Source organism: Echeneis naucrates, chromosome 10 (genome assembly GCF_900963305.1).
Source record: "Echeneis naucrates chromosome 10, fEcheNa1.1, whole genome shotgun sequence".
In the NCBI taxonomy this organism is placed as follows: domain Eukaryota; kingdom Metazoa; phylum Chordata; class Actinopteri; order Carangiformes; family Echeneidae; genus Echeneis; species Echeneis naucrates.
This window is the reverse complement of record NC_042520.1, coordinates 2,845,344-2,867,667: the sequence shown is the minus strand read 5'-3', so window position 1 is coordinate 2,867,667 and position 22,324 is coordinate 2,845,344. Positions and strand designations below refer to the sequence as shown.

General features: G+C 43.8%; 1 protein-coding gene across 3 annotated transcripts; it reads right to left on the bottom strand.

Moving 5' to 3' along the window:
• Positions 1–9,732: 9,732 nt before the first annotated feature.
• LOC115050119 (early endosome antigen 1) lies at positions 9,733–21,770 on the bottom strand. Of its 3 annotated transcripts, XM_029512860.1 has the most exons (9): positions 21,634–21,754; positions 21,468–21,526; positions 20,016–20,173; positions 18,032–18,288; positions 16,225–16,312; positions 14,861–14,973; positions 14,118–14,270; positions 13,823–13,901; positions 9,733–10,016 (listed from the first exon to the last, which is right to left on the bottom strand). In XM_029512860.1, the coding sequence occupies exons 3-9, from the start codon at positions 20,148–20,150 to the stop codon at positions 9,978–9,980; spliced, it is 864 nt and encodes a 287-aa protein (XP_029368720.1). In that variant the 5' UTR covers positions 20,151–20,173; positions 21,468–21,526; positions 21,634–21,754; the 3' UTR covers positions 9,733–9,977. The 3 variants fall into 3 exon arrangements, with proteins under 3 accessions (XP_029368720.1, XP_029368717.1, XP_029368718.1); XM_029512857.1 differs by lacking the exon at positions 21,468–21,526 and having other exon boundaries at positions 21,634–21,770; XM_029512858.1 differs by lacking the exon at positions 21,468–21,526 and having other exon boundaries at positions 13,823–13,898; positions 21,634–21,770.
• Between the last annotated feature and the right edge of the window lie 554 nt (positions 21,771–22,324).

The following is a 22,324-nucleotide window of genomic DNA, read 5'->3' as shown; positions in this document are numbered from 1 at the left end:
TCTTTATGGCTTGTTTTCAGGCTCGTTAGACTTTTATTTTTGTTGCTGTAACGTTGAGGAAGAAGTGGAGGAGTGTTTTTCATTTTCCAGATATTATGGTTGGCCAGCACAAAGCTGCAGAGTCAAAAGGTTAACTGTGTGACAGCGACATGCGTATCTTCGGTTTTATGGCTTTTAGCTCATCTCACTCTACATTTTTCCACCTTGGATGCAGATGAGCGAGGCTTCTGAAGGTCTTGACGTGGAGGCATCAGAAGAGCCTTAAGAAAGCAAAGCGTGCCATCTATGGCCGGTGCAGCTCTGGCGGTGAGTCACCGGGCAGACGTTAAGACAAGTAGCTTAAACAAAGTACCATCTTACACGTCGCTCTTGTTTTTTTTCTCCATCCTTCATTCCTTTGTATCGCGGTTGCCATTCGCTTGGAACGTCTCAGGATCGTCTTTTCCATTCCCAGACAGCTGGAGCGAGTTACTGGCTGCCTGGCGATCAGGCCGGCGAAGGGAGGGAGGGAGGGATGGAGGCAGTGGTGGTGGTGGCGGGGGGAGGGACGCAGATGGTTCAATTCTCATGTCACCCTGTCTGCTTGGCAGAGACGTTGCTGAGCAAGTGGAGAAGGATTTACTCACACACAACACATACATTCATACACAGGCCCATGCACACACGCACACAAATAAGATCCGGTGCATACGGAGTCCCGCATGGATGTGTGTGGAGCTCTCACACACATTTTTTCCATTTACATGGAAGGCTTTTCACTTGACACTCTCGTCCGGAGACACTTGAACAGAGTGAGTTTCAGCCGGAGCCACCAAAACAAGGGAGACAGAAAGGTGCCACAACATATCGAGGGGATCACGTATCGTACACAAACAACCGCATAAACACTTTGCAGAAAGGACCCACAAGTGTTTCCAATAACAAATCTATCTTGGTCAAGGTGGAAAAGCCACAAAAACAACATTCAGACCTTTGGAAGTTCGGATAAGTGATTTGTAATCGCCACTTTTGGAATCAATGTCGTTTTTTGTGTATTAAACGTCCAGTGTTTGACTCTTTTTCCTCCATTTTACTGGAATAAAATGACATGTTTGCAGTTTTGGGAAGCAAAAATCATCTCAGTACAGTTTGAAATTTCTTCTGTCAAACGTCTGGTTTGCTCTCTTCTGATTGGCTGGCTGCTTTCTAAAGGGACTGGATGAAAAACAGCAGATTGCAGGTAAACACTCCCATCATGGACTCTGTGGCTCTATAGATTGTAATTTTCGTAATTGGATTAGTAATTTTATAATGAAATAACATCAAAGACTGAACAATATTTCAAAAAGACCCATCACATTTTCCCAGAGCTTAAGGGGTTGCGTGTTTTGTTCAACTATTCAAAAACCCCAAATTATTCAATTGCTAATAATTCAAAACAGAGAAAAACAAGCAAGTCCACAAGAACGAAGAGCTGGAATGAGCAAATGTTTTGCATTTTAGCACGATAAATGGCTTCAACGATTCTGGAAATTGTTATCAGTTGATTTTTATTTTCATTTTTTTTTCTGTTTGATTAATTGTCTTATCGCTCTTTTTAAGCTCATGGAAGTCGTATCTGACCGCCGTCCCCCCTCCCCCCTCCCCCCACCGCCTGACGGGAGGTCTTACATAGTGTTGGAGAGAAGAAAACAAAAACACAAATCATGCATCCCCAAAACTTAAGAATATTTACCTAATTATGACCACATTTTTCACATTACAAGTGACCGTGCCATGCACTGCGTTCGCACTTTATTCAAAACATGCGTCGAATCCAAAAGCTCTGACTGACCGATTCCATGGCGGTGGGGGCCGGGGGGGATTTTGGAAAAGCCCTGAAATTACTTTGGAGAGGAAAACAGTTTTGGGTCTCCCCTTGTTGCACTCAAAAAGTTTTTTATCTCTTTTTCTAAAAGTTTGTTTTCACAGAATGGGCCGTGTTACAGTTTCCCGAGTAGCTCCGTTCCAATAATTGTTTGCCGAATGTTTTAAGGTTTGTTGTCGTACCTAATTCTGGCAGAGGGGCAGCCTGCATTCCTGCGGTGCACGGCTCGGTCATTGTGCTCATCGAGGCCTCTCTCCTGCTGAGGAAGGGGACTACTGTTTGTGTGTGTGTGTGTGTGTGTTAACACTGCACACACAGTAGGTGGGAGGTATCCATAGCAAGACGACCCTGCTGACAGCTGCAGACAGGTGGGAAATCTTACAACAATATTACTCTGCAGTGAAGGGAATGGGTGTGTGTGTGTGTGTGTGTGTGTGTGTGTGCACGTACGTGCTCTATATGAATGTGTACAGGTATATCTGCGTCAGACTGCTGACATGTTTTCATGAATCAGCTGATGTGTAAAATCTGTTTTGTGCGTTCTTCTGATTTGTGTTTACCAGAAAGTTCCATTATTGTTTTTATTCTGTAGTTGCAGTCTTATTATTATTATTATAACATTCACAGATCTCTTCTTTCAAGCTTCGCGGCTGATAGTTCGCCTTGTTGTCAACATATTTAATTAGCGTTTGTCTGTTTGTCTATTTGTTAAGTTCATTTATGACGTGTGTGTCCATATTTGTGTAGCTCATTGTGGCTTTGGCTCGTCGGCGACACAAGAGGTCAGAATTGGTGTCAGAGATGCGCCCTGAATCTCAAACTTCCAGTTATACTGTGCAGCGCTTCGTCACCTAAACTGATTCGCAGTGTCGTGTGAAGCTTTTGGACTCATTAATCGACCGCTCGATTAATGAGCTGATGTCGTCTGAACACCTTTATGGTGTAAAATGAGTAACAAACACATAACAAACAGAAGCACAGAGCGGTGAATCTGCAACAGGTGTTGAAATAGCGTAAAAGAAGCGTAACATCTCGTGAAGAGTACGTTTGACTTTTAATTCAGCGGCCCAACCAACAATGAGAGCTTCATTCGACACGTTAATCTGTTTTACAGTTTTGACTTTCAGCCCCCACCGTAGGAGTGGTGGGTTATCCTGCTTTAAGACAAAAAAAAAAAAAACGTGCTGAACCCTAAAATGATTTTATTAGTCTGCATTACAGTGGAGAGTTTTAGTGTCCCATGAAGGTTTTAAAGCCTCACGGGTTTTTCCCACAGAGGTGGAAAGAAAATTCCCAGGGAAACTCTGAATTCTTGTCATTTTTTTGCCCATCACGATTTGTCAAATTTGTGGATGTGGAACATCGAGGCATGATATCCGTAACAGCCTGTGGAACTGCGTTTGATCCTCACCTGTCTCACCTCTTTCATTACGGAGAGGCTGCTCGGACACGCCTGCAGTGGGAAAACTTCACATGCAGGGCGAGGCCTGCGCTCGATAACAAAGCAGAGAGTGAAAAGGACCCCCCCCCCTCCCCCCGGCCCCCTCTGCTTCACAAACGTGTGCAGGACACCCGTAACTGAGCTTTTTTATGGTCAGACAAAAGAAAGCCAAGGAGGTTATCTCCAATTCAGCTGACATTCCAAGTCAGAGGATGGTGTTGACTGCAGCCAGCTAATTGAAGACACATTTGAGAGACGTCCTGCCGTTTGCCAAACGGGCTCCGACCGGGCCGGCAATCCTGGTGCAAGAGGGACCTCCAGTGGCCGGAAGCAAACTCCGGGCTCTTCACATGTCAGATGTGATGAAGAACATACGTCTGTGACTGAGTGGAGTTCCTGCAACCTACAGCAGTCGCCTTGATTGCGGTTAAAATTGTGCGCATTGAGAGGAGGTTAAAGGTCACTGACAGATTGAGCGAAGTTGACTGTAAAGTGAGGCGTGTGTGAATTAATTTAAGGCAACAGCTTCTTCTTTTTTTTTTTTTTTATGTTGCACCTCAGTTTACTGACTTCAGACCATCAGCTCAGTCCGATGCTCGCACTTTGTCAGATTCTTGGACAAAGATGGTCAAAGTAATTTTCATTTTTCAGATCTACTCCGTCGTCGTCTCCGTCACGTTCTGCAGTGCAGACATGAGGAGATCCATTTTTAATCAGCTGAAATATTGGCAGGAAAATATATTTTATCAGCGTTTTGGTTGGTAAAATCTATTTCCCAAAGCCAAAGGTCACGTCTTTAGCTGCTTGTCTCTTTCAAGCAGAAAGCCAAAGATTCCTTATTTGTCACCAGAGACAAAGATGCTGGAAGCAGAGAATATCTTTTTCCCAAGAAGTGACTGACAATTATCATATTAGTTGCAGATGAGTTGTTTCATTGGTTTATTATTGCAACACTCAACGTCAAACGGAAACGCTTAACTTGCAACATTAAAATCGCAAACAACTTCATTTTTAAAAAATTCAAAACAGAACAAGCTCTTGTTGATGTCTTCTTTGGCCGTCCACGTTTGTCGTCATAAATCAAAGTGGAGATGGTCAGGCTGTTGAGCATTACGACGCTAAATGCGAGACTCAGTTTTGTATTGTTTTTTATTTTAACTGCTCTTTTTTTTTGCCGAAAATCCTCTCTTCTGGTTTACGTCTTGTTTGAAAATGTGAGTCTGGCAGTGAGCTGACTGAGGCTTTTTAATGCCTGGTTTTACCGCAGCTTTCATCGTGGCTTCGCACGCTGAGGAAGACCGTCCTGATTTAAAGAGTACTGACAAATGCCCACCAAGAACCAGGCAGCAGTAGCTGAAGTCATTCTTTAATGGCCAAAGAGAGACAAAGCAAAGAAAGACATGCCCTCCCTCTCTTCTGATGTCTGACAAAAACCTTTGACTTTCTTCCCAGGATCCTTCACAGGCCTCTGTCTTCTCGTCCTCTGAGGTGCCAGAAAGAAAAGAAGAAGGAACAGAGATGGAGTTAAAAAACAATCCTGCACTGGCACACAAAAGGCATTTCAGGTCTGAGAGAAAATAGATGGCAGATGTTTCTGCCAAAACCTGAGGAGGAAATGTTTACAGCCTGGTGCACCTTGTATACCGGATGGGAGCCAGCAGCACAAACTCAGATTCGACAGTTCAAAGACGATCGGTATCCGGCATCACCACGTCAGATCAAAGTCGAGCCCTTAAAGGAATAATTGATATTTTGGAAACTACTATATATGACTCTTCATCGCTGAAAAAACAATATATTTGATTTCTTGCTGCGTTAGATGAGACAACATCAGACGGTTAGCTTAATAAAAGAGACTGAAAACAGCGAGGGCCTGCGGGGCCAAATGATGCGGCCAAAAAATTTAATTTATTGTCTTTATTTTCCAGGGAGCCTGGGGACGAGCCATATTTTAATCTTTTTATTTGCAAAATGCCGAAACTAAAACATGACATTTTCCAGGACTTTGTGGGCAAAGCAAGCAAGCAAAGCGTGAAAAAGCTTCACACACACAAATCAATGCTATATTAACATTTATTTGGTTTGAACTGTTAAACACAAGCGTGGGGAGGGAAAGAAATGCCCATTCATTTACTGTCATTGAGCTACGATAACTCAGACCTTCTGCAGCATCACTTATGAACATGTTGTATATGTATATATGTAATTAAAACGTAAAAACAGGCAGCGCAGACAGAACCTGTTATGATGGATTTGTTGGTGCTTCCCCCTCTTGAAGGATTAGTCTCCCTATCTGAGTGTCAACAAGTGATAGAAAAAGTTGTGTATGTGCTGGCTGAACGCAAATCGAAGGTTCGCTGTCTTCTTGAACTTTTTGTCCCCGTTCATGTACCTGAAGTTTCGAGAAAAAAAATTTCATCCCCACCATCATCATCTGTTCACCAATGAGATCATAAGAAGTCGATTTAATAGCTGAAAATCAAATTAAGCTTGCGGCTTTCACCTCCATCCATTTGGTCAGCAGGTCATCCTGGAAATCTCCTTCAGAGCGATTTATCAATAAATGTAAGTAATAACAATGAAATACAGCCACCATAATGTCGGTCTAAATGGCCTGCCAGTGTAAACACTCCATAGAGTGGAAAGTATATTTCTCGACATAAAACACATCTGTCTTCCAGACCATTGATATTAGGCTGCGTACGACAGAGAAGGGAGGCTTTTCCTCTCAGCTGGCCAACGCTGGAACAACCTTGTCGCTGTGCTTCACCTGTGCACTCAATGGTCCGGACGGCTTTCAGCATCTGTCTGGAGCTCTCCGCTGCTGCTGCACACACACGCTCACAGTCACCCTTCGCTCACCCCGTGTGCTGTAAAATAAGCTGCCGCCACATGCCAACCAGGGGTCAACGGCGTGTCAACATCTTGTCTCTGTCACGCAAGAGAGGACGCGCGTGCCCGGGGCGTGCACGTGCACGTGCAGCTGCACGCGTTTTGGCGTTGCTGCAGCTGGGGAGGGCCTTCATTGTCTCGCATTCACTCCCCGACCTCAAACCGTTCCCCTTCCAGGCCTACATGCTCAAACCGCAACTTTTACCTTAAACTAAACCCGAGCCCAAAACCCATAAACACTCCTTGAAGAAGTGAAGAGCGGCCAAAACAGACCTCACCCAAAGAAAGAAAACTCGCACTGGCCCTCGTTGGAGTAGCTAAACAAAAAAACACAGCCACTCAGATGGTGTTACGACTGACATCAATCATTCTTCGTGGCTGCGGGGAAACTATTGAATCCATACGAGCCAGAAAACAGCAAGTTCTTCAGTGTATACGTAGTGACGGCGTTACCACAGACGCTCAAGGTTGTCAAAACCTTTATACATTTCTACATTTGGATGCGAATGTGTTTGGCCCTCCGGCTAACGAACACGAACATACTCTGTTTCCTGTTGTTCCTACCGACAGATCTCCCGTTGAACCGCAGACGCCTTCAGGTCGGGCCCTGATCATCGGCTACATTCGGCTTTTTGGCGTCCAGTGTCAAAAACACACCAGCCACCGGACGAGTCCTGTGTGATGCTGAGAAGTATGAGACAGGAACTGAGGATGACATGCAGGAAGGAGTCCAACACAGCCGGTCTTCCTTTAGTGGATTTGAAACTGCAGAGGACGCACGTTTAATGTGTTGTGACAGGATACCTCAGTATCTTCATACATTATTGAGTCGCTTACTGTTCTAATCTGTAACGCTGAATAATATTTATGTTTGTGGTGCATTAATGTCACAATCTAAGAGGAAACTAGCAGAGCTAGCAGAGAAGATGCACATGTTCACCGCAAAGACGACTCCCAGCATGCATTTGTGTGGAAGTAAATAATTTGTCAGAGCCCAAAGTTCTCCTCTAACACTGACCTGCATCGTGTTTTGTTTGGTTTAGCAGAACTCTGAAATATCTTTGAGTTCTTCTGACAACCCTGTGAGTGTTGTAGTGTGGTGGTGGAATCTGGACACTGAGTCCTGGAAAGGCTCCCGGTGAGATGGAGAAGATCTCGGTGAAGTGAAGCGCACGTCTGTCTTCAGAGGCCTAATTTTAGCTGTTGGTTTTGGAGTTCCTGCCAAAGGCTGACGTAAAGACGCAGAACTCCCTCTGGAGCTCGCTGCCAGGCTTGTTTTTTCACTTGTTTGCTGGATTTGTTTACGGGGAGGATTCCTGCGTGACGTGATGTCAGGACGTCTTTCGGGTCAGAGTAGCTTTTGTGTTTACATGCGGTCGTATATCGTGAGCTAGCTCGCCGTCCGCGCCCCGGGCGTTAACAGCGACGATCATCGGCGGCCAAACAAGGCCCTCTCTCAAAACCCCGACACCTAACTCTTGTGTGTGTTTACTCACGCCGCCGTTAAACATTTACATACCCGTCCAAACAGTGTCAGGGGAAAAAACCGCATCGTCCCGCTCTGTCTTGCATTAGCATGCAGCTGAGCAGTCCGCCGCTTCCTCAGAGAGGGTCCCAAAACACCCATAATAATCAATCTGGCGAAGCCAAACGGCTTCATACACAGAGGACACGGCGGAGTAAACAACCTTTAGCTCAGATGCGTTGAAGTCTCATCTCCACGACGAGGCAACACAACGTGACTCCGGGATTCAGCAACATTTTTGTCTCTTAGTTTAAACTCCGGGCCGCAAACAGCCGCATGCCGAGCACATCAGAGTTTGTTTTGTGAGTTTAGACAGAGGGATATTTCTCTAAACGGACCCTGGCGCTCGTAAATGTTTCATAAACGCTTTCTTATTCACGGCAATTGAACCTCCTCCAAAACCATGTGTTATTTATAATCTGTTTGAGTTATGTGCAGTATGTGCTTTTACCGGATAATCCGTGTTTGTATAAGCAAGTACACAGACAAAAGTCACACATGGAAATACAAGTCTCCTGGTCTCCGTTTTAACAAGTCTCACTTTTTTTTTAATGGGTATATCCTGGTGTTAAATATCTGTAATGTGTTTTCCCTGGCCGTGACGAGGTTCAGGCATAAACAAGCTATTCTTGCTCTGCCTATAATTGTTCTATTAATAACACCTATAACGTCTGGGTCTCGCTCGGCCTCGGAGGGTGCAGCAGTATTTATTGTGTGCAAACGCGACCTGTTTCCAGCTGCCACACGTTGTTAATCTCTGGCTACACCTCCGCCATTCACAGCCCATTTAGGTCAGACTCCTTCGGCGCTTGGCGGTCAGAGGGCAGACTGCCGCCACCTGATGTCCCTCGCGGTCGAGGGAGACGCGACACCGGTTTCCCGCAGCGTGACACAGAGAGAGGCGGCACCTCTGCCTCCGTTTACGTAGGCCCCAGCCTGGTTACACAACCCTCATTGCCGTGCGCACATTCCTCAGAACTCCGTCTATAACCCGGTTAGTGCCAGAGTCTGGAAACTCATCGGCCCATCGAGGGCGAAGGGTTCACGTTAGAGTCACCAGTTCACCCAAAGCTGCATGGAGAGTCTGGAGAACACGCATAGGGGTTCAAACACAGGACCTTTGTGCTTTGAGGCTACAGCGCTAACCGCTGCTCACCGTGCCGCCCCCCGAGTGCAACCCACATTATCCTTGAAATTGAATCAAGATCTATCTTTACTTCCGTCATCTTTGGCTTTTTAGCTCGCTGGACTCTTGGTAGTTGTCGGTGTGTGTTCTCGGCTGTGCGTTTGCTGGTTGTGTTTCAGTCCTACTGTCCATCCATCCGGCTGGCTCCTCTTCCACTTCGGCCTTAACATTCACACGGACTTGAGGATGAACTGATTGGATTTTGGAGGTCAAAGGTGAAAGTCAACAACCTTCTACGACTCTGGATAAAAAGAGATGTAATCTGAAACTGAGAGCTGTTTTCCTCCTTCTGTAATGATTTAATAATAATTATCTGAGTAAACGTGGCTTCACCCTAACACTGCTGATGAAAAGGTTATACCAACTATGTGGCTGGTTCCTCTTATTATCAGTTCCTTAGCAACTGAACTGAACATACATGTCACACGTTTCATCATATGGTTCAAATTTTCGGAGTCGTCACGGGTGCGTGAAAACATTTTCCTCACATGCTTTTTAGATTCTCGCCAACGAGGAAAAGTGATTAGTGAACTTTACTAATCTTCAGAGACAAAATGCAGCAGACTCTGCGTTTTGAGAACGACCCACACGGCTTCATTATGGCCAAAGCAGCACATTGTTTGTTGTTTCCTCTGTGCACCAGCTGCGCTCCATCTCTGGCGAGGATTCACTGGCAAAATGACAAAGAAGCAAACATTCTCAGGTGCTTTTGCTCTCGGTGGTGGTGTTTGATTACAAGGTCTAAATAACGGACAATTAGGGCAAAATGTGAGCAGAAAATGTTTGGCGCACATGACGTGCATGTGTGACAGTAAAAGGAGGACGTCAGCTTTATAGCGCCGTGTTTAATACGGTCGTATATCACCGTGCAGACATGTGAACAATCGTGGGAGACGAGCTGCGACTTTATGGTTTCACAGGTATGTTTTTCCAGGATTGGTTGGTTTTTTTGTTTTGTTTTTTTACACAATGACTGGGAAGTAGTCCACATAGCTAACAACACACACAAACATCGAGTCATTATCTTGTGGTTTGCTGAAGGTGGGAAGAGCAAAGAAAGATGAGTCCAGGCTCCAGGCTTCTGTCCTCAAGGAGGTTTTTGGTGTCCGTTGATAGGACTCCCCACCTGAGGACAGAAAAATAAACTGTAAGTGAAGATGACCAAAGACAATAAACATAATGTGTGTGTGAGGAGGGAACTCAGGGTGAGAAAATGCCTTCAGGGAAGATGTCCCAGTAAGTATCTGAGGGTCAGCATAGTGAGAGATCCAGGATAAAATTGGGCTCAATTTGGAGAGAAACTGTCTTGACGTCACAGTTCTCCGTCCTGCAGGCCACTGATGGTCCAGCTAATTAAAGCGAAGTGATGCAAAGTGAATTTAGACCTCACACACAGCGGAGGCTGCCTAACTGTAGCTTACAAAGAACGGTAGCCTTGCGGGACAGACCCATTTCTACTTAGCTGATGCTGCAGAATTGCATATAACAACTAATGACTGTTGAAGACGGATAGCTTCCTACAGTGAAGCCAAACCAAAACATCTGGCGGTTGGCTGCAGTACGGGTCATTAAAGGCCGTCCCCTCCATGTTAACGGGTAAGACGTCGAGGCCAAGCTAACAAATCAAGGGAGACGATGATGGTTTCTGTTGTTTTAGGTCCTTCTTGTTCTTCTGTATGTTCAAGTATTTGCTTTTCTGACTGAAGTTTTGTTGGAATGAGTTGTTTGTTGCATTAAACGGGCTCAGGTGGTGCAGGAGTACCAGCCAGAGCTTGTGCCATAAGTTCACCAAGTCTCGTGACGAGTGCGCGATGGGAGCACTCATCTCTGAGACGTCTTTATTTTATTGCAGTGGACAGAAGCGGAGACGTCCGTCCGTCCACTGAGTCAGTCTGAGTGAGAGCACTTAAGTCAGTGGGAGAGAATGTCATCCAAACCCACAAATAATGAACCCATTAGTTCGTGCAGTCATTCATTTCGATCCGTTCTACACACGGAAATGGAAAAAAAGCTTTTTCCCAGCAAGATTTTGACTGAAGTTTAAACATAATTTGAGACACAAACTGAAAGCTCTGTCTATGATTTGCTTCCCATCTCTGCATCATCCGAGGAAAAGGTCTGACGTGTACATACGGTGAATCTGCTGTTTATATGATCATGTCAGAGCTGGTAATGTGTTTTATCATGGCTGTTTCCTTCATGTCTCCGGCAGTCCCTGCTCCTCCAGCTACATTTTCTCCCTCTTTCAGCTCAGCGGGGACTTGAAAAAAAAAAAAAAAAAAAAACCCTCTCTGCATCATCTGCACTCAATCACAATAATTATCCCGAGAAATGCACTGCAGAGCCCGTGAGAGGTGAGGGGAATGAAGCACAGAGGCTATTGGCAATCACCTCCCTCCAGTCATTATTAGTCATCTCTCTGCTGCTTTGGAAGAAGACCTGGACGGTTTTGGGGGGAAGCCATGTGCAGCCGACAGACAGGCAGGCAGGCAGGCAGACAGACAGACAGGCAGACAGACAGACAGGCAGAGGAAAGGCCTGATGTGACTCTGCTGCACAGAACAGTTTCAGTGATCTCTGAAGGCTTCTGGCAAGCACAACAGCTCCACTGGGGACTGGCAGTCATCCGCACATGAGCCTTAGCCTTATGTTCTGTCTGTGAGGCCTCCTCTTATCCGCAGATTATAAAAACACTGAACTTGTCACTCTGAAGAGGTGGGAGCTTTTAAAAATCCAACACCTTTTTTGGGTTCCTCTTTATAGAAACCCTCCAGGAAGATGAAGCATTTGAGGTCCTGTCAGGATTTGTGAATGCTTCTTAAAGTTTGTGTGTGTGTGTGTGTAGCATTGTGGGGTTCCAGTTTGATTGCAAAATGGCTTTGCAATCAAAAAGTTTCTCAAAGCCCTTTAACTTTTTCAAAGCAGACAGAAAGACAGAAAAAAAATATAAATAAAAACGCTGATTGGGCTCCAGTGCCCATGAAGTAAGTATCAGTTTTATGAATGTTCTGGCAGCACTACAAGTCCACAGGGGGCTGGCAGTCGGTCTCTGATGAATATCTATGTGTTTTGAATTTGAATTTCACCCCTGAGATTTTCACTTGTCTCTGCTCCAAAGATTTTATGAGAGTGAACTGGTTACTTTAAAGGTAGAGGTTCTTTTGTAAAAGGAAAAGAGATGCTGGTAAACCTGCATCTCGACTTTAGAATATAAACAAAACGGGCACATTTTGGAGACTCCCTTAAGTTTATCTAAATACTGAGTATCCCTTCAAAGTGCTTATTTGTTTAAGATGTTAAGGAAAACGTTTCTCTGTGATTGTTACTGCCAAAAACACAATTCAGTTTCAGCTCCACTGGATCTTCAAAAGGCAACTTTGGGTGAGTGTGTGTGTTTCTTTTTTGAAGAATCAGTTTTGAATTAAATTGATTTTAAGGGGGAAACTAACTAAGAGACAGTAACATTAAATAGATTTCCAAACAAATTTTGACTGAATTTCAAGAAATCTGGCAAGAGAAAATGAAAGCTAATGCACATTTCCATTGAAACGCTTGTCAAGATTGACGGCTGCAGAAGAAATAGGTCTAAAAAGAGGACGTGATTAAAAAGCGCCAGTCAAACTTCAGATGTTGAAAATAGGATATTTGTGTTTGTTGGGCTTGCGTTGTCACTTGTCGCTTGCAGATAAGGCCCCCGTACACATATCCCCTTTGCCCTCGTGTGGCTGTTTGATGGTGGTGCTGCGTCGTCCGGTGGGACAGCTGAGCTTTCACGCTCCGCCTCTCTGCAGACAAACACTGTGTGGCGTTGCGTGTCCTCGTTATAATAAACAGCAGACAGACAAAATAAAAGCACAGATGAAACTTCAGTGACCATGAAGGATTGGAGTTTTGACAATCCTGGCTAGAAAACGAGCCCCCAGGCTGGCAGCTGTGCCCAGATGAACATTAGCTTTGTGTTTTGGATTTCTTAAATTTCACCCTTGAGAGCTGCTGCTGTCTCCGATCCAGAAATTTTAAGAATACTGGGTCACTAAGTGCAAAGAAAATCATCTCTTTGTTATTATATAAAATTAAGTCAACTGTAGACAGCATGCACCTGTTTTTTTTATAAGATGGCAGTTTTGGTCGACTGGTCAAGTGGCTCAGTTTTCTCAGGCATTCATCCATGAACCCGCTCTACCTTAGTTTGTGTGACTTTCCCGTTCTTCTTCTCCAGAAAAGCCGTTTGGATGGATGATTGTAAAAGCAGATAAAAAGAGCAGCATAAGCGTCCTTTCTTAGATTTGACGCTCCAGTGTCAGAAGCTCAGACATACTGTCGGCATTCATCAAAATCAAAGGGACTCCTTGAAAAACGCTCTGCGGTTTCCCATTAATTGCATGAAGTGTTGCATTCAAGCAACCTTTAAAAGGCAAAGGCGCCGATGATGCTCCAGGACCCGTGAAGTGTCAGCTGGCTCCGTGTCAACTCCTGTAGGGATCGGCAGTCTTGCTCAGATGAATATTAACTGAATTTTTTTTTAGATGTCTTGGATCAGTCTTCATCTCTCATCCAGAAACGTTAAAATACAGACGGGTTTCCGTTTGTTCATCCATTCAGGGAGCGTTTGGCTCCAGCTACAGGTTTCTTTAAGAACATTCATGTTACGGCTGCATGTTATGGATAACATGCTATTTTGATTTGATTTATAGTTTAACTTGTTAAAAAAATATATTGATTATATTAAGGATGCAGAATACATCTTCTATAGTTCTGAGATAAAATAATCCACAAAACAACAGACATATTGGATAATGGCCCCACATTCAGTTGACAAAGAGCCTTAAGTGACCAAAAAGGTACTTCAGATGGTGTTTATATTTAACAGAAAAAACACAGGACCTAAACAGGAACTGCTCTGGGGATACACACCTGCTGGGAAAGTCTCACCTGAGTAATGAGCTGCTCATACAATGGGTCGGACTTCTCCACCTCAGAAACTGCATCTACGCCCCATGATGTTGTGCTGCTGTGGAAGAAAGGCAGGTTACGCATGCTGTGAACACCGTGAAGATTAGACATGCTGAGGAATATAGAATAGTGTACTTCACAGGTGCAGCATGCAGACGATGTGTCGTATAAACAAAAACATAATTCCTCCAACGGTGACTTTAATGCTTCTGTTCATGTGCGACTCTTATTGTTCAGGCAGCTGCTTCCTGTCTGCCTGTCCGTTTTCTCTCACCCGTCACGCAGCTCGCCATCCTGCAGGCGGCGGAGCAGACTCTGTGTGCGATCGTCATCTCCGGAACGCGTCCTCAGTTTCTCAGCTTCCTTTTCCAGCCTTCTGACCTGCTGCACCAGAGCTTCTCTCTCCTCCATCAGACAATCTTTGAATCTGCAGAAAAACAAGATTTCAACAACATCGCTTTCATTTGATCATGCAGCACATTAAACTCAGAGCGCACAACAAGGCTGCAGATATGGCTGATTAAACTACAAAGAGAGCAGCAATACAAATTCTGATCAGTTTATTGAATCTGAGGAAGGTTGTCTTTCATCTCAAATAAATATTTGTTCCAGATTAAGTGGCGCCACAATAAGGAAATACTGATAATTAAAGGCAAGATTAAAACATAATTACGTCTCATGTCTTAGATTGAAACACCTGATAGATCTAATATTCATAAACTGAACCTAATTCATGGTCCGTAATGAAACAGGATGTTGCTTTTCTTCATCTTTAAGATAAAGCAGTACCAAAAACTCCTCAGATCATTTTCACATACAGTGCAATCTTCACGACATCTCTCTACAACAACCCAGCAGCTGGCATCACACTTTGATTGTCAATTTCATATGTTCAAATTTGAATTGGTGCACAGAATCACTTTTCCAACCAGTCACCAATACTAAACAGTGCTGGTGTGTTTGTTACGGGATGTGAAAACTGTTTTTATTGTCCTTTGATCAGGTAACAAAGCTCACCTCTTCACGCAACACATCCAGTTGCGCTGTTGATGACAAAGCCACTCAAACTGCTCCGCTGTTTCCTGGAGTTTCTTCAGACTTCCCTCGTTCACCTGCTGCAGTTCTCTCACCTTCGAAAGCAAAAGCAAGGGCAAGATCATTTTCTGCACCGAGATGTGATCGAGACATGGAGAAAGTAATGGGGCTGCTCGCTGCCTGCACGTCTGTCTGGGCTTCCACATAGATCAGAAAAAGAATAACCCACCGCTGTCATGTGGAAAGATGAGCAAACGCAGCGGGGTCGGACTTAAACTCAGACTCCCGTGACTTTCCCAATAACTCACAGACTCGATCCACCTCAAACAAATGTTCTCATTAAATTTTTGTCTGACATAGGAGCCTGCTGTTTTGTTCTCTTGGACTTGGGAAGATAATGGATTGTTTGCTGTTTGATAGACTGGTTGAAGCAGAGGCCAGAGAAGGGAGTGAGTCTTTGAGGCCAAGTGTAAATAAAATGTTAAATGCCCGGACCGCACACATGCTAACACAAACCCAACGCCAGCAAAAATCTGAAATAGTGTGCTCTCTCTGGAGTGGTAGGTCATTTTTTTTATTTATTTATTTTTTTCAATTTAGTCACGGTACATAAATTTGAACCTTGAGGTTTTATGTTTCATGAAATTAATTATTCTAAGTCCTGAGGCAGCACTAGCTAACTTCAGATTGCAGCAGCTTGGCAGACGCCTGATGCTGGGCTGTGTTATTTCTGAACGCACTGGCCGTGAGCTTGACAAAGAGAAATTTGCACCGTTGACTGTAAAACCATTAAATCTCCATTACTTATCTATTTATGTTCACTCAGACAGGAGCAAAGGATGCTGGGCAAAGTGTCCGAGCCCGACATCTGCTGGACGAAAGCAACATTACAGCCACGAGCGCCGGATTGAGCTGTTGTTTACATGTTCCTGCTGAACAAAGACATTCAAATCTCACAACAACTCTGCCAAGTTCTTATTTTGTTTGTTTATTTCTTCTCATTTGTTAAAATCCAAAAAGCCAAAATTTAGAAATCCAGAATTTAGGATCACTAATCACCAGCTACAATTTCAGCTTTCCAACTATCTCTGGAAAGGAAATCTATTGTGTTTTTATTTTAATCACATCCATCATGTCTCTTACAACACCAGTTTATTAAAATTGCTTCAGGTGCAAAGCTGTTATCAGGAAGTGGCAAAGTCATTTCTGATTGCCGTCACAGCACTGCTGTCGTCCTGCTGTGAGGGTGCTAAACGCTGTCGCCTCTCAGCACGACAACAACAGATGCCCAGTCTGTCATGTAGAGTCTCGTGAAGCAGAGCTGGATGTATATCTCTTTCCCTCACCTCCTTCCGATGAGCGTTGCACGAATCCTTCAGCTCCTCCGTCAGAGTTTTGTTGAGGTCTTGCAGCTCCTGCACCTCCGCTGTCTTACTGTTGGGGACAGACACACAAACGTCACATTTATCTGATCTCTGTTCTCTGTCTTAACACGCTTTTGTTTCTATCTATCTATCTATTTTCCTTTACTGTGGCAGTCTAGCGAAAATAAAAAAAAATAAAATTGGAAATTTCTAATAAATGTCTGTTCAGTGTCTGGATTGCTCTTTACAGTTTCTCATTTTTAGTGTTTTTACAGGTGTTTCTTGCACAGTTGTGTCTGTGAATCTGGATTTCCAATGCTCAGCCCTCACAGTCCAGCGAGAGAGATTTATTAAAGCAGTTTTGTGTCAGTCTTGATAAAGATGCGCTTTCATCTTCTCCCTGGCTGTTTGCTGTGTCCCTGAGTAATAACACGATCACGTACTCTGACACAAAGCCGACTCTCTGGGCTGTTCGGGGATTTACAGCCGGCAGATCTCTGAATTTCTGCCGACTCAAAAATCACACGTTCGATCTGCGTGTTTTTGTTCAGCCTTGAGACAACAGTTTGAGCTGAAGGTGACAGCTTCACTTGGCTCCAGTTTGCTGTAGATGGTAATCAAAATATCATGGGGTTTTTTTTGTTGTTGTTTTTTAATGAAGTTGAATGTTTCCCCTCTACCTCTGTGGCCTTATCTTTCAGGTTATTGCTTCGTTTTTTTTTTTTTTTTTTGGTTCAGTCTGAACAGCTGGGTCAAACTGAGGAATGCATTCAGATCGACCCAGCAACAGTTCAGCACAGCTAAGACAAACATGGAGAGTGGCAGGTTTGTACAGTCATTTCTTCAGCTATTTCCTCCACAGCTTCTTCTCTGCCGAGGAGCAGATTTGATTTAAATGTTCACTATCATTACTGCTAAAGTACATCAAACCGTGAGCGTGCTATGACCACACAAGGGGATGAACATGTTCACTTTTCCCCCTTATATTGTCCCTTAATATGTCTAAAATAATCTTATTCCTCATTAGCTGGAAACATCACATCCAGTGTAAATATTCTAAATGTCTTTGTGCATCATTTGATACATTTCACCATAAATTTGTCCGGACACATCTGGAATCTGTGGAAAAGGTTTGAAATAAAGCTATGTAGGGGTGAACGATCCCTGCTGAGTTTATGATGTCTGACTGACTGGGTGGCAGAGCGGCTCGTCCTCTAATCAACACAGGTTCGGTCCTCCACTCCTCCAGTCTGCTTTTCAACTACGATTAATTCTCTGGAAATGCAATGAATTCATATCAGAGATGTTACAAAGTGCAATGTGTGCTTTGTTTCAACAAATTGTTGGAAGTTACAGGAGGAGCCAAAAAAAAAAAAGGGAGTATTGGTCTTGGGTGAGTTTAAGGGTCAGAATGGTGTATAGTACTAAGTCTGTAATAAAACTCAATTCAAAGTTTTACTTCTTAGGTGTGATCTACAGAGGTGTGGCCTTATTGTTACAGCTATGTTTCAGCAGCTTTAATCTAACTTATTCATGATTAGTTAGTGATGACGGTGATAAGTTGTAGCATGCAGTCTCACATAATGTCGTCTTTGTGTTTATCGGGGCAGCTTTGGGAGAGTACATCTGTAGAGAGAACACATTCTGCTGTCCTTCTTGGCCTGTTTGTTACTGAACACAGACCCAGCGAGCAGTCAGTGTCAGTATTGTGGATTTAAACTGGCACAGTTTTTGTGCCTGCATTTCTTTGTCCGTGTTAGGATCGAGGTGGCAGTTGCTGTGGGCCTACCTGCGCAGCTCTTCCTGGAGACTCTCCGTCAATTCAATCCTGCGTTGTGCCTCAGTGCGCAGCTCCGCCTGGAGGCTTTCCGCCACCTCAGCCCTGCGCTCTGCCTCTGCGTGCAGCCCCTCCACCAGGCCCTCCAGCTTCATCTCGGAGCGTTGCAGGCACAGCAGCTCGGCGCCGACCTGCTGCAGCAGCTCTGCGTCCCAGGAGCTCTCCTCCACCAGCAGGACCACACGCTGCTGCAGGGAGTTCACCAGGTCCTGCAGGAGAGACATGTGCACAGGCTGATGCACAGATCATCATCTAAACACATGCATGGCATTGAGGCACATTATGGTCATAAACATGACCTCTGCAGCATATACTAACTCAAACAGTCCCAATTTATGGCTTTCATTGTTTGTTTTTATTCCCTCACTGTGCAAATCCTGTTTCCACCATCTGTTTTATAGCATGTATTCCCCTAGTTTCATGGTACCTTCATCTCAGCAGTGAATATATATAAATGCACCATATTAATCATACATATTTGTCTATAAAGTGAGAATTGGACTGCACTATTGTACTACGTCATCTCCCTGCGGACATCCTGATCGGCGCGTTATTATCTGTACATTTTTCATCAAACACACCTTCAGTGTACATGCAAGTCAAAGAGCTCATGGCAAGCCCAAACCTGATTCCAAATCAAATCCATGTGGGGGGAAAGTGGGTGAGGCACGCTCTCCAAATCTCTAACAAATACCATTGAAGTTGTGTGGAGGAGCTGAAAAGCCTCCTAAAGCCCCATAATCAAGGCACGGCCCAGTCAAGAAAGAAGGGAGCCAAAAGGCAGCAACATTTTTCAGTTGCACTTTTGTTTTCTCTCTCTAAGAAGCGTGAAAATTAAACCATTTGAGAAGTAAAACGAATCATTTTTTAGTTAAACTGTTCACAGTTCACATCTCACACCCTTATAACTTGCGTCACGCAACCAAAATCCCACAGCAGGGTTGGTAAACTGCTGCCAAAACGCTCTGAATTTACGGTATGTTCACGCTGGTACTTACTGGTATCTCAATTCCAGTGTAATTACAGCAATTGTGGCATAGGTGGCCCAGTCGTATGGTCGTGGCTCTGTGCGTTCAAATTATACAGCTGTAATGAGGTTAAACACTACAAGGTTAAATGACACAATTTAAAAAAAATCACTCTGAATCGGTCTTTAGGTAAGCATTTTCTAACAAGAATCTAATTGCTACAGCAACGCTTGAGGTCGAAATGAAGCTGAATGTTGGTTTGAGAACCATTTTGATATCAATTAAAGTAAAATACTGGCTGACATCTGAACCCAATTTCAACAAATTGGCCTGTGAATAATTTAGGTTAAGGGCTATGTGTTTGTCTCATTATTATAAAAGCTGTAAAGTGAATGAAAGACAAGCGTTTACTCTCTCAGAGAGTAGAGTTCAGCCTTGGCCTCATGTAAAGGTCAAAGTTTTGTTTTGTTTTTTCAAACATCAGGCTATAATAGAAAACGGTTAAAAACAAAATGTCCACAAATGGACACGAGACAAAATGCTATAAAGAGAAGCTCAACCAGATACTCAAAGTGGCCACAAATTGGCACAAAACGACCTCAAAACAACTGCAAAGACGCGCCAAGTGACCACAAAGGATCACGATGAAACTATATAGAGATGTAAAACGACATTAAAATTATGAAAAAGGTTACTAAAAAGATTCTGAAAACAACGAGATGCAAAACAACCAGGAAGAGAAAAAGGAAAAAGGTCTCTGTCTCTGCCTTCTTCTGCAGCGGTTTAATTAAATATGAGTGTGAGATGTTAATTTATCGAATAAAACACAGACGCCTGCTCCCGATAACCAAAACGCCAGGTCAAATGTCTAATCTGTACAAACTGTGTTTTCTTTCCAACCTTTGAATCAGCCAGAGCGCCAGCTTCAGCCAATAAGAGCACTTCTTTCTTTCGTGCACTTAGCTCACCTGTTGCTGGTGGATCCTGCCGACCAGCTGGCCCTGCTTCATCCTCAGCTCGACATTAACTTGCTCCTGTTGGAGGAGTCGAACGTTTGTGGCCTCCAGCTCGACCTGCAGCTTCCTCTCCCTCTCTCTGCACATCAGGAACTCCCTGTCCAGCACCACTGCAGCCGCACCGCAATGAGAGAACATTAACAAACACACACAAGTAAACTTGATGTAAAACTGAATTATTATTATCATCGTTAAGGTTACTGCAGCCAAAGTCTTAGCAATCAAGATGAGTATGATGAGCGGGGCTTTAGTGGGAAATGTGAAGGAGAATTTAAAATAAAATTAATGAAATATTTGGCATGCAACAGGAAAACAGGATTTGGACTTAGAAAAGTCTACAAATGGCAGCTTATTTAGCAGCTGCCGACATTTCACCTGTCGTTTCTGTCAAATGTCGTCCCTGTAGTTGTCATCTGCTACTTGTACGCGGTCATAAACGAAGGTCAGAGGTTTAATTTGGAGCTCTTCCAACAGCCTGACGTCTCCATTTGACTGGTGATCTATCTCTATTTGTGATGATATGTAGAGCTGCGGGTGTTTTAAATTACAGTCATTAAATTTGAGCTGCTGCAGTCATTACAACTACAAATTACACAACGCTAGCTCATCCCGACAATGTATGGAATGATGCTCTGTTAAAATTACGTCGTGGCTAAAAGTATTTTACGTCGTATCTCTAAATCTAGTTTCATTAAAACGTGTCTCTCAGGTGAATTATTTCTAACATTCAGGCAACATGATGGGATGCCCAGAAAAATGAAAACATCTTATTTTGTCTGTTGCTAAATCACGCTAAACACTATTTGAAGGCATTAAATGGGTTGATATGAGCAGCACAATGAGAAGAAAAGCTCCTGCAGGTAGTTTTTTTTTATCTACTATCCATTCTTTATCTCTGGGCCTTTTTTAAAGCACTTTTAAGGGAGAGCTTACCTTTAATTCTCTTAAAATGACTCTCTGCCTTTGCTTAGTACTTTGTAGTGTCCATTTTGGAAAGTTCAGAAATGAACTCCAGCTTCCTCCCACAATCCAGTGACATGTAGGTTCAGTGTATTTGTGACTTTCAAGTGCCCGAAGGCGCCAATGTGACCACGCACATAAACATGATCCTCACGTGTTCAAACATCCAGTAAAAAGCAGGAATACCACAGCAGACAATACATTACATTTCCTCTCTGGAAATCACCAGCCATTGTGAAACTGTGACTGGGCTTTTGGGCTTTTCCTAATTTAACATCAAGCCAACTTAATTACCAGTAAAATAGTGACTTGAATAGTTGACAGTTTATTAGTTAAAACTAACGCAGTCCTGCAACAAAGCAGACCTCCATATTTTCATTTTGTTGATTCTGCTTTGTGTTCATTTGAATTGTTGCACTGATACATAACATAAACCAGCAGTACCACAAACTCCATCCAGCTGGATCGGACTGCGTTACGTTCAGGCAGGTGTTCCAAATAAACTGAGAATAAAGAACACAAAGTGTCACACTGCCTGTTCTCCGTGCTAAGATATAAATTAGTAACTTGACTGTAAGAGGTCAAAGTCCTGACCTTACCAAGGGCTTACCTTTGTCATGAGCCAGGCGGGTGCACTTGGCCGTCAGATACTGGATCTGACTGTAGTCCTCGTCCCGGTGCGCTCTGAAAAACCTCCTCATGCTCATCTTTCTCCGAGCGACTCGCTCCCCTCTAAAACTTCTTCCACCTTTCCATGATCGTCAGGTCCTGAGGGCAGGGTGGGCGTGTCCCACATGGTCAGATAAGACAGGACGTGCACATTTCCTGCAACACAGAGCCCCCCCACCTCCTTGTCTGTCTCTCTGGTACAAAGAAGATAGACAGCAAGTTTAAGCATTAATCCAAGCTGCTGTTTTCATAACACAGAAGCAAAGGGAGCTGCTCTGTGTGTGTGTGTGTGTGTTCAAGGCCTGATGTGTATTGTTGCCATCTGGCTCGCTCCTTGAATAAATAGGAAAATTATGACTTGTTTCATGCAATATTTGAAAGCTTGATTTGACTTTGCATGTGCGTTAAAGGGCAACAAGTGCTGCAGGAGAGAGCTCAGGAAGGCCGGGCGTGTCGTAGCAGGAACAGTTTTATACCAGAAGCCTCAGGTTGGCACTTTTATTATATAGGCTTGTATAGTAATTTGTGCGTTACTTATTGTCTGAAAGGAATGTTTGCCTCATGTGTGCTGATGCGATCCAGATCCTGATCAAAGCTCTCTCTGACAACAAAGTGACTTGTATCCAAAATAT